General features: G+C 56.8%; 1 protein-coding gene across 1 annotated transcript in view; it reads right to left on the bottom strand.

Annotated features, from left to right (window-relative positions):
• Positions 1–1,441: 1,441 nt before the first annotated feature.
• The window catches only part of CORO2B (coronin, actin binding protein, 2B), a 20,149-nt gene continuing 10,717 nt past the window's right edge, over positions 1,442–10,873 (bottom strand). Inside the window, exons 2-11 of the mRNA XM_010140810.1 lie at positions 9,824–9,983; positions 6,000–6,149; positions 5,276–5,440; positions 4,619–4,735; positions 4,156–4,260; positions 3,730–3,826; positions 3,105–3,217; positions 2,365–2,455; positions 2,122–2,261; positions 1,442–1,663 (exon numbers count right to left, since the gene is read on the bottom strand). Coding sequence (XP_010139112.1) covers positions 1,532–1,663; positions 2,122–2,261; positions 2,365–2,455; positions 3,105–3,217; positions 3,730–3,826; positions 4,156–4,260; positions 4,619–4,735; positions 5,276–5,440; positions 6,000–6,149; positions 9,824–9,983 — 1,270 coding nt within the window. The 3' untranslated portion in view covers positions 1,442–1,531. The remainder of the gene's footprint in view (positions 1,664–2,121; positions 2,262–2,364; positions 2,456–3,104; positions 3,218–3,729; positions 3,827–4,155; positions 4,261–4,618; positions 4,736–5,275; positions 5,441–5,999; positions 6,150–9,823; positions 9,984–10,873) is intronic.

Here is a 10,873-nt window from a genome sequence, read left to right as displayed (position 1 = left end):
ACGTTGGCCCTTGGGGCTCTGAGCCCCCTGCTCTGGGTGCAGATGTCCCTGCCCCCTGCAGGGGGTTGGACTGGGTGAGCTCAGAAGGTCCCTTCCCACCCAAACCAGCCTGTGGTTCCATGACTCATCTCTGGTTGTTCCCCCCACTCAATGGAGTGCCTCCAGCCAGCATCTCCCCCCACACCCTGCCGCTCTCCTTGCCGCGGAGCCCAAACCAGCCAGCCCAGTCCAGGACAGTTCCAGCACCTCCTGCCCTGCACAACCAGGTCTTCTGCTCCTCGTACAACACGCCTGAGCCTTGTGCAGGCGCAGCATCGAGCTGAGCTCTGGTCAGCATCGCTGAACCCTGCAGGGATCCTCCGACCCAGGAGAAGAGCAGCAGCATGAGCAGAAGACACCATCGGGTCCCACCACCCTCTCTCGGGTGGGGGCCAGTGCTCACGCACAGCCCCTCGGTGGAGAAAGGAAGGAGCGGGCGAGGTTTTGGTATCTTGAAAACATTTTATTTCATCACTATTCCGTGGTAGCATAAATAATGGGCGATGACAGCACATGGAACGTGGGGAGGGGGAAACGGTGGGTGCGGGGCACAAGGTCAATCTACGGGGAGGAGCAACTGTCGCACTGGTAGTGCTGGGTGGATCAGCAACTTGGTTAGTGAAAATATAGCGATAGATACAGGTAATCTAGCAGTATTTGGTGGTATTGCCTGTGCCATAGGCGTAATCCACAACCCCCCGTGATTGTACGCGTGTGCTGCACCCATGGAGCACCCGCGTGGCTCCAGCACCCGCTGGGTCCATCCCTTGGGGCGAGCCGGGTGACATCCTTCCCCCCTCCCCGGATCCCAGTGGACAGGAGGAGGGTGAGTTCCTCTTCGCAGGGGTGGAGGAAGCAAAAAAAAAAAAATCCCTCTGGGGTTTGGAAATCCGGCCTCGTTTTGCTATTTAGAGGAGGACACGGTGCATGTGTGCGGCTGCACACACACGTGGAGCAGCTCCCTTCCCCAGGCTGCAGCCCGGGGACGCTCACAGGCTGCTCCTGCCAAAGCCTGGCCATGCCAGAGCTTGCCACGGCCACCGCCCCAGCAGCACTGTTGCCGTGAAAGGGTCCCGGGCTGCCCCGGGGTTGTGAATTCAGCCCTTCCCGCACCCCGTTCCAGTTCTGCGCCCGCTGTCACATCTTTGCATAGGAAAAAGATTAATAGCAACGAAGCATTGCGCTTTCCCGGGGAGCGGCCGCCACCTCGGCTCCGCTGAGCCGGTGAATCCCGACGGAGAGGACACGGCTCATCTACTTACGCCAAGATCATCACCTGGGCGGCGGACAGACGCCCCAGCCACCTCTCATGCAGTAGCTTTCAGTTATCGCGGTTTTAGTGCTAGACAAGACTAGGAGACAAATTTCCAGTTAGCGAATGGGCTCTTGGCGGGTCACTGGACTTCTGGCTCATCTTCTGTGTAAGTGGATACAATAAAATTAAAGAGCGAGTATAAACAAAGGAAGTTTATTTATAAAACGTCCCTGGAAGTTAATTATTCTTCGGGCTGTTACGTAGGTTTTTCAGCTCCAGCTGTAGCTGTCGGATCCGTATGTCTTTCTGCGAGAGCTCGTCTTTCAGCCGCCGGATCTCATCCTGCTGTCGGAAGAACATCCGAAGGAGCTGGAAGGGAAGGAGGGAGCTGGAGGGACCACGCTGGCTGCTCACCCTGGGGGCTTCACCCTCCTGCCAGCCCCGGAGCCGCGCTGGGGCTGTTTCATCGCTGCTTTGGCTTCTCTCAGGTTTGAGATCCCACCCTCCAGCTCCTACATATGCAACCTGCAAACTCAGTGCCAGCAAAACAAATTCTTTCTGGACCGAGTGACGATGTTTCCCCAGTGCCTCTCCATATTGTTCCCAGAGAAGGATTTTAATATAAAAAAACCCAAAATTAGGAACTTAACACTGCTCCTTTTGGGAGCTCTGTGGTTTCCACAGAGCCAGATGCTCCAAGTCACAGGGAAATGCGGTGCCCAGGCACCTCAGTCTGGGGCTACCAGCAGAGACCTGCACGCAAACCATGGCCCCCCCAGCCAGTGACTGTCCCCCCTTGTCCCCATGCCAGGGCCGTGCCACCCTACCTCGTTCTCTGTCCGAGGCGGCACATTCTCCAGCAGGTCTATGCCGTTCACCACAACGCTCTTCTTCTCTCTTGCCGGTGCCTTAAAGACGATTTTGGACGTCTTCTTGTAGCCCTCCTTCAGCGACATCAGGATGGGATCTGAGTGGGGCAGAGCACGGGAGGGAGTCAGGGGGGGCTGCGGGCCCGTCCCGCTGCCCGGCTGGTTTTGGGGTTCCGCGCCGCTCACTGAGCACGGCTTTACCTCTGTTCACCCCGCTCAGCCATTCATCTGGTGTGAGGGCCGGCTCCGTACCCGGGGTCATGGGGTAAATGTCCTCTTGGTACGTTTCTGACTAAAGACACAGGGAAAGAAAAGCATCCGCCTCCGTGAAGGCGCTGACAATTCTAACAACAGGTTGCAACGCGCTGCGGGCAGTTGCGCTCACTGCCTTGACACGCAGCGGTGCAGCCTCCCCGGGCAAGCCGTCAATGGCACCAGGAGGTTAGAGGAGAAATGACAGCACTGCCTGCGCCGGCACGTGAGGAAAGTCTGGGGAATGCCAGAGGAGGACGGGCGGCTGGTCCTCCACGCAGCTCCAGCCGGCGGCTGGGTTTGCTACGAACAGAAACCCCGCTCCAGCTCTGGGATTTATTGTGCCTGAAACAGCCCCGACACCTCAAGCGAGATGAGCCCCTTGCTGCCCATCACCACAGACCAAGGTGGCTGTGCACAAAACAGCTGCACCAGGGCCAGGAGCAACGCAGAGACACCTTTCCTGAAACATCCCCACTAAGGCTTACAGAAAAATGCCTCGGAAATCCTCCCACACCTGGGACCTGGAATGACTGGGAGGACTAAGATGGGTGCAACGAGACCCAGCTGTTGGACTGCCCAGCAAAATGGTGCAAGCAGGGACGTCTCCATCACACCAGTCCTGCTTTGGACATCCTCAGCCACCGCTCACCCCCCACCACCCCATCCCCGCGTCCCGAGGGACTCACCCTCCTCGGCACGATCATCGAGATGGGTTCAATCAGCCCCTTGAGGGTGATGAGCTTGTAGAAACGAAAGACCTCGCAGGCTGACACGTCCAGCCCGTGCTTTGGCATCACCCCTACAGAGAGGGAGCGGACAATAACCCCCAGGTGCTGCTAACCCCAGGACCCAGTCACGTCCCTGGCACAGAGGACCCCCAAAAGTCCTTGTTCTCCATTAGGAGACTCGGATTCTTGCTGAATCATCACCCTGGAGACCTGGGGCACAGACCTGGACCACACCAGGGGTGTTTGCAGGGACATCGAGGAAGGGATGAACAGCTTTTATTCAGGACAAATCACAGGAACCACCAACTGATGTCCCCTAGTAAAGCTGTGGCATGTGTGGCAGCAGGAAGGGTGTCACCAGACATGTGCCTGGCCTGGACCCAGCCCCAGCTCTGCTAAATCACCGCTGGAATGACAGCACAGCAAAGTTGACACTGCCTGGCAAGTGCTGCCACCCTGCCTTGATGCTCCAGAGCTGGCACAGCACCCACCAAACCCGTGCCAAATCCATTTACAAGCAGCATTTAATGAAGCACCTTCCACCATCTCCCTTCTGCCCATCCGGCAGCCCAGCCCTCCTTACCCAGTCCTTTCTGCGGAGCTGGGGAGCGGAACTCCATGAGATAACTCAAGTAGGGCTTTTCAGAGCCTATCTCATAGTACCGAATGTTGCCATCACCCTGGAGCAAGGGAAGAGGGATGGTTTAGCGCTTTGGAGGTTGAATAAAGGGCGTGATAACAACCCCCAGAGCCCTGGTCTTGGGACATGCTGGGGGGAGACAGGCTGAAGATGCCACAGCCCCATGCATCATCCAGTGGGATGCAACAGCGGTGGGCACCTCTCCAAGCTGGGGGTTCGAGGTCAAAGAGCTGCGTATCGCTCTGCTCGGGGCCAAGCACAGCCCTGCTCTCGGGACGGCTCTTCTCCCCCACGCTGTTTGCTGGGGAAGGGGCCCCTTCGCCTCCCCGGGAGGTGCCGCGGCTGCGGGATGAGAAGCGCAGCCCGTACCTTGCCAGCCAAGTAGAGCATGTGTGTGTCGGCGTCGTAGAAAGGGAAGAGGAGACCCGAGAGCCCGTCAATCTCCTCCTCTATCAGGGGCATGGACAGGTCTTCCTGCACAACAGCATAAAGCACTTTGTTAAGATGTCCTGATGCTCCTGCTGAGCCGGGGTCCCAGGGGGGACGGAGCAGGGGTCTCAGTGGGGATGGATCAAGGGTCCCAGTAGTGATGGAGCTGGGGTCCCAGGGGGGATGAAGCAGGGGTGTCAGTGGGGATGGAGTGGGAGGGCGGGTGTCCCAGTGGGGACAGAGTGGGAGTTCCAGTGGGGATGGAGTGGAAGGGGGTCCTAGTGGGGACAGAGTAGGGTCCAATAGGGATGAATCAAGGGCCTCAGTGGGGATGGAGCTGGAGTCCCAGTGGGAATGGATCAGGGGTCCCAGTGAGGAATGGAGCGGGGATCCCAGCACCCACCTGGTCCCACAGGGCGATCTGCCGCGTGTTCCAGCGCGACACCCCTGTCGTCAGCAGCCGCTTTGTGCTGCCCAGGAAGACCACCCGGTTGACACGGTGGTTCTTACAGCTGGCTTCCTGAAAGACAGGAGCGCGCTCGCCAACACCCCCAGACCCAGCCCTCACCCTGGGGAAGCCCCTTCTTTGGCAGGTACCCGACCTGCTACACCCCAACACGTCTCCCGCCTCATCCCAGTGAAACACCAGCTCTGTGCTGGTGGGGTGGCAGCTGGTACGGAGGTACCTGTCCCCTGTGCAAAATGAAAATGTCCATTACCCTGAATATTAGATAACACCTTTACTGAGAAACCACCAACTTCCTCCAAACTGTGGCTCTTTCTGGAACTTTCTGCTTCTTTCTTCCCCCTAATTTCCATTGTTTTCCACAAATCCTTAAGATGAACAAAATCCTCCAACTCCCATGTCTGGGATGAAGCCAAGCCCTCCCCACCATCTCCACCAGATTTAAACAACCATCAGAGAACCCTCTGCAGACCCCGACAAGGGCAAAATGTCACATCATGAGGGTGTGCAGGACCTCGGAAATGTTTTTACACGTTTCACTAGGTTTCCTCCCCAAGACTCCCCTGTCCCATGCCGCATCAACGAGCACCACACCTGCAGGACCCTGCCAGAGCGCGGCTCCACCACCCGCAGCTTCTTGTCCTTGCAGGTGGTGGCCAGGAGGCTGCCATCGGTGTTGAAGGACATGCAGAGGATGACGTCCGTGTGGCAGTCGATCATTTTCACTGGCTCCCCGATGTCCAGGTTCCAGATGAGGACCTGTGGGAAAGGGGGAAGCTGCTGTGATGTCTCCACTCCTGAAGACCCCCCACTCCTGCAACCCCCAGGTCTTCTTTGGGCATCTTAATATCGCTTATTTTGGTTGAAATTGCCCCCTCATCACCTACAGAGCCCGCTCCCTCCTCCCAGGGCTGCCATGCAGCTGCTGCTGGGGCAAAATTCAAACAGTCCTTATGACTGGGTGCAAGACTCTTGCACGAGGGAAGGTACCGCCTGCTGCAGGCACAGGGGCTGTTTTACACCAGGATCGCGCCCTGGCTGCACGAGCAGGGGGAGCCTTTGCAAGGGCAGCCCCCTCATCACCTACAGAGCCCGCTCCCTCCTCCCAGGGCTGCCATGCAGCTGCTGCTGGGGCAAAATTCAAACAGTCCTTATGACTGGGTGCAAGACTCTTGCACGAGGGAAGGTACCGCCTGCTGCAGGCACAGGGGCTGTTTTACACCAGGATCGCGCCCTGGCTGCACGAGCAGGGGGAGCCTTTGCAAGGGCAGCCCTGGGCAGCAGCCAAGGACAAGGAGCGGGGCTGGGCAGGGCTCACCTTATAGTCGTAGCCGGCGCTGAAGAGGATGTTGTTGGTGGTGGGGTGCCACTCGACGAGGCCAACACGCCGGCTGTGCCCGTAGAGCTCCAGGACGGCTTCCGTCATGTTCCTCTTCAGGCCACCCTCGGGGATCTCCCAGATCCGCACCTGTGGGAGGGGGCAGGAGTTGGGATGGGTTTGGGAACCCCGCAAGGACCACGACACCCACCCAGGGAGCTCTGAGCTGCTGAATCCCCAAGGTGCCCTGATGCCATCGGCCTCATCCTGCACCCTAATGGATGTCCTTGAGGTCAGTCCCACGTGAGAGCAGGGGAAGAGCATGGAGGGTCCATCCCATCAGACCAGCAAGCACCATGGGGAAAAGGGAGCTCAAAGAAAAGGCAGCAGTTTCACCCCTGGACTGTGGGCGCTGAGGAAAAGGACGTGATGAAGTTCATGCCATGTCCTGGGAGAGCGGGGCCGGGCAGAACCCCCCCCCGCTGCCTCAGCCACCCACCCAGCACAGAGAACCTGGGTTGAAAACAAGCCAGGAAAGTCTCCTCGCAGCAGGAGCTGGCTGAACACAAGAGGTGATGCACTGGGACAGAATAAGGCTTCTGTAACATCTCCTCTTCAATTAAACAGCTCCAGATAATGTCACCAAAGAGTGGTTTCAGCTGCTTTCATCTCCATGGCAGGTCACCGGGATGATGCCGAAGTGACACGTCCCATTTTTCTAACCCCCCTCAGTCTGCTCCGTGCCTGAGCAGTCTGCATCCATCCGAGCACCAAGACTCAAGGTCCTTCCCTAACCCCGGCAGCGCATGGTGGTGCGAACATGTCCCGATGGTCCAGGTGAAGAGATGAAACAACTGAGCTTTGAACTGTCATTTCCTCCCCGCTCGTCCTTTCCAGAGCCTTCTCCTGGCCCCAGCTCTAGTACCGGTTGTGGACACATCACAACATCTTTAAGCAACACCCATGAAAAATGCCGAACCACATCGAAGGTAGCAGACAGCTCGTGCAGGTTCCCTCTCGCCTTCTCCACCAGCATCTCAAAACACAAGCTTGCCTTGGGGCTGCCGTGCTGCCCCGGTGAGCATCACTGAGTTCAGTAACACTGTTCCAAACCAGAGGAGATACTTGGGAGGCTGCTGGCTGGGGAGGGCTGCCCGTGCTGCCCCTGTGGTTGCTCCTCTCCTTGTCTCCTCCAGCACCCCCAAGGGCTGAGCTACAGCCTGAGGGTGGCAAAGGTTCATTTGCAATATAGAAGGGAAAAACTTGCATAAGGATGAGCGGGAGGAGCAGTGAGTTTTCTGCCTGGGCCTGCACGTTTGGAGGTAGAAGATGCTGCTCTTCGGGTTGGGTGGCCTGCAGAGGAGATGGCATTACGGGAGAGACATGGTTAAGAGGCTGGTTTGGCTCGGAGGGACAATTTTGAGAGCATCAGCTGTTTTCACGCAAGGTGCAACACGAGGAAGAAGCCACACGGCCCCTATCGCTGGTTGTCGAAGGCATCGGTTATGAAAGCGGTGGATTATGAAACGGCTGTTACCAAACCTCTGCTCTGCACCCAGGAGGGCTCTGAGCGAGCTCTGAACCCTGGAGAGCTTCTCGCTGCGTGGGGGACTCGTCCTCAAACCCAGGGAAACCTTCAGGCACTCAGTTGCGCTGGCCCAGCTTCCTGCATCGTCAGGATCTGCTCACGCAGGAGCTGCCTCTTGCCTTTCACTGTGCAGGGAGCCCAAAGGGAGGTTATTAACCGTGTCCCATGTCCATGCTCATGGGGAATTGTCGCTGGGGCTCTGCAGCACGGCATCACCTATGCGGTCTGCTCCTAATGGAGCTGCATTATTCCTTGTGTCTTGCAAAAAAAAAAAATGGATGAGTGCCAGGGACGGGCTATTTTAAGCAGGTTTCCCCATTACCACGATTGCTACGACCTGAAAATAGATGTGCTGGAACTGGTTGCAGTCTTAATGCTGTTCTGGGGCCAGTATAGGCATAGCTGGAGCCAACCCAACACCCAAGCACTGCGCCTGAGCGCACAGAGAGCTCCGGCACCAGGGAAATGCGGAGCCTGAAACACCTCCGGAGATTGGGTAACCCCCCTTTCGATATTCCCGCTTGGTCTGTCCTGCCCTTTAAATGCTCCTTCCCAAAAAAGCCTCCGCGGCATTTCACAGCTGGCAGCACCACGGTGGGGACCAGGAGCTCCAGGATCAGCCCTGCCGCTAATTGTCCCGCGAGGACAAACAGTGAATTCCCGTCCCCATCACCCCACGGGAGAGCACCAGGTGAGGACAGACCCGTTACCCAAGTGGGGACCGGTGGGTACGGACGGATACAGGTTGGATAGCGAGGGAGGAATTACAGGAGGGGTTTCAAGCAGAGCAATAAGCTGGGTGGGCTGCAAGAGTGACCCCTCCCAGCGAGGCAGCGTCAAACTACAGCCGTTAATACTACTTTACACCGAGGTGTAAAATCCTCATCCCCCCCTCGGAGGGGATTAGCCCATAGTGATGCCCTGGGGACAAAGTTTCACATGTTGTCTTCTCTGCATAGGACGTGATGGAGGAAAGACATGAGGCTGGAGCAGGACTGCATTGGCTGCATCGCAACACTGGTGGCAGGTCCTTCGTGTCCTTCGCAGTGTCCCCAGCCTGGGTCCTACAGTGTCCCCGGGTGACAAATATCATGCAAATACTCTGTTTTCTGCAGCTTGGACTTGGCGAGGTCCTGGGCATCCTCTCCCTTTGATAAAGACTTCTGGACTGAACCCTGTTAAACCTCCTGGAGTGAGCAGGGAGAGCCCAAAGGTGTGGGAGCTGCCCATAACATCACCCCAGCTGTGGGGTGGCACCGGGACCCATGAGCCCACTCGGCTGTGTCACTGCTCCCCTCCAACTCGGATCATGGCTGGAAACCCCTCCACAGCCTCAGGGGCAATTAACTTAATTTCCTAGGTTTAACGATGGCTCGTGAAGTCTTCCTAGTACCCTCCCTCCCTCCCAGCACCTCCTATTCCCTGGCGACTGTATAGAAAAGGTTATAATTTAAAGTGGGAGCCAGCTCACCGTGATTCATGGCCACGAGCTGAATTTTTCTCCCTCCTTAATATCTTCCTTGACAAGCTTTCAGCTAATAAAATAAGCCAATGTACTGAACTGAAGGGGAGGATGAGGCACGAGGTGATGATACAGCGACACACTAAGGAACAGGCGAGGCAGATTTGTAACTGCCTAAAAACCGGATCACCCCAATCCCCGGTGTCTGCCGTCCCAAACGAGCGATGGTTCCTGCTCCTCTCCCTCGTACAAAGGCTTGTTTCCCTTTGTGATACAGCCTTTAGGTTGACTCATTTGTGTCCAGAAAATCAAGAGGAGGAGGACTCAAATAGCAGCTACGTAAAGACCACCCGATTCGCTCTCCCCAGCCTGCAGAACAGCCTCTTGCTCCATCACTGGATGCATCAGGCCACGAGAGCACAGTTGCAGCCCCCGAGAGCGTGAAGGATTAATAATAGCATTGCTGTTGGGCTTGAAATCAAAAAAAAAAAGGTCTTGTCGTGCACAGCTGAATGGCTTATCTGCAGCCAGGGATGCGGAAAGAGCAGCGCTGGGATGACGAGTGACACGGGGGACAGCAAAGGGGCCTGAAATGGGCACAATTTGCCTGTTGCTGTGCATCAGCCTCCTGCCCCCTCTCCCTTCCTGAGACGCTGAGCCATCACCCACCCGCGGCGTCTCCAGCAGCCCCCGTCCCACGTCTCCAGGGGTATGAGTTAAAGGCAGGAGCTGCACGGCTCCTGGGAGGTGCCAGCTCGAAGCACCACAGCTCACCGAGGTGTCTTCAGAGCATGACGCGATGATGTTCTCAATGAAGGGATTCCATTTGATGTCCAGCACGTTGCCCTGGTGACCACAGACTTTGGGGTAGTTTGGCTCGATCCGGCCTGTCTGTAATTTAAAATAAAGAAAAAATAAATAAAATTTAGTTGGTCTTTTTATGGCTGGAGCCTTTTTAGGGGAGTGAGCTCATTCTGGGATGGGGTTTTGCCTGGAGGAGACACCTGGCCAAGTCAGGGTTAATGCCCAGGGCAGCTGCAGCTGGTCTGTGTATGAGAAATTTCTGCGAACACACCTCCCTGGGGCTGCCCAGCCCCACTGAGAGGACGCTACTGGCTGGGGAGCTTGGTAGGAAATCTTTGCATGACCTCCAAAACCACAGGCAGAAGGGCTGGAAGGGACTGGAGGGGCTCTGAACCAATCCCCATTGAAGCAATCGAGACAGGTCAGCCACTGGGCCACGCATGAAGTGTTTGGAACTTTCCTCCCAAACACTGGAAGCGATGTTGAGCAAGATCTGTATGGATATACCACAGGACAAACCTCCAGTGACTTCGGGATGACAAACACTCTCGCTTAACGACGCTGATAACCGAACGGTGACACAACTAGATGGGATCCTCCCACACGGATGGAAATCCTTGCAAGACATTTAGGGACAGTCTAGCCCTGCCACTGAGGACCTGCAGAGCTCCACCACGGAGAATAGTGCACAGCACTCGGCACAGCCTCCTGTTATGGTTCCCATCACCGACGGGCTGCAGGAAGCCCCTGCTCCTTGCAGGCACTTTGCAGGGTGCCTTCGTGGCCAGTCACCCCACTGCCCTTCCTTCCCCTGTGCTGGCTCCTTGCTGCAGCCCGAAGGTGGTGGCTCGCTTCAGAGCATGCAAACTAACTAGGTCAGCACGACACAGCCACTAAATATTTCATAGCCCTTCCAGCACTGACCTTTTAGCGTATCGAGCTCCTGGCTCCATTTAACGGGAACAAAGAAATGTGGCGAGGATAACACGCTGCATTTGTACCATCCACAGCCAAGGCCAA

This window comes from Buceros rhinoceros, unplaced genomic scaffold, assembly GCF_000710305.1.
Source record: "Buceros rhinoceros silvestris isolate BGI_N320 unplaced genomic scaffold, ASM71030v1 scaffold28157, whole genome shotgun sequence".
NCBI lineage: Eukaryota > Metazoa > Chordata > Aves > Bucerotiformes > Bucerotidae > Buceros > Buceros rhinoceros.
Note: the sequence above shows the minus strand (reverse complement) of the source record. Positions and strands in the feature narration are given on the sequence as shown.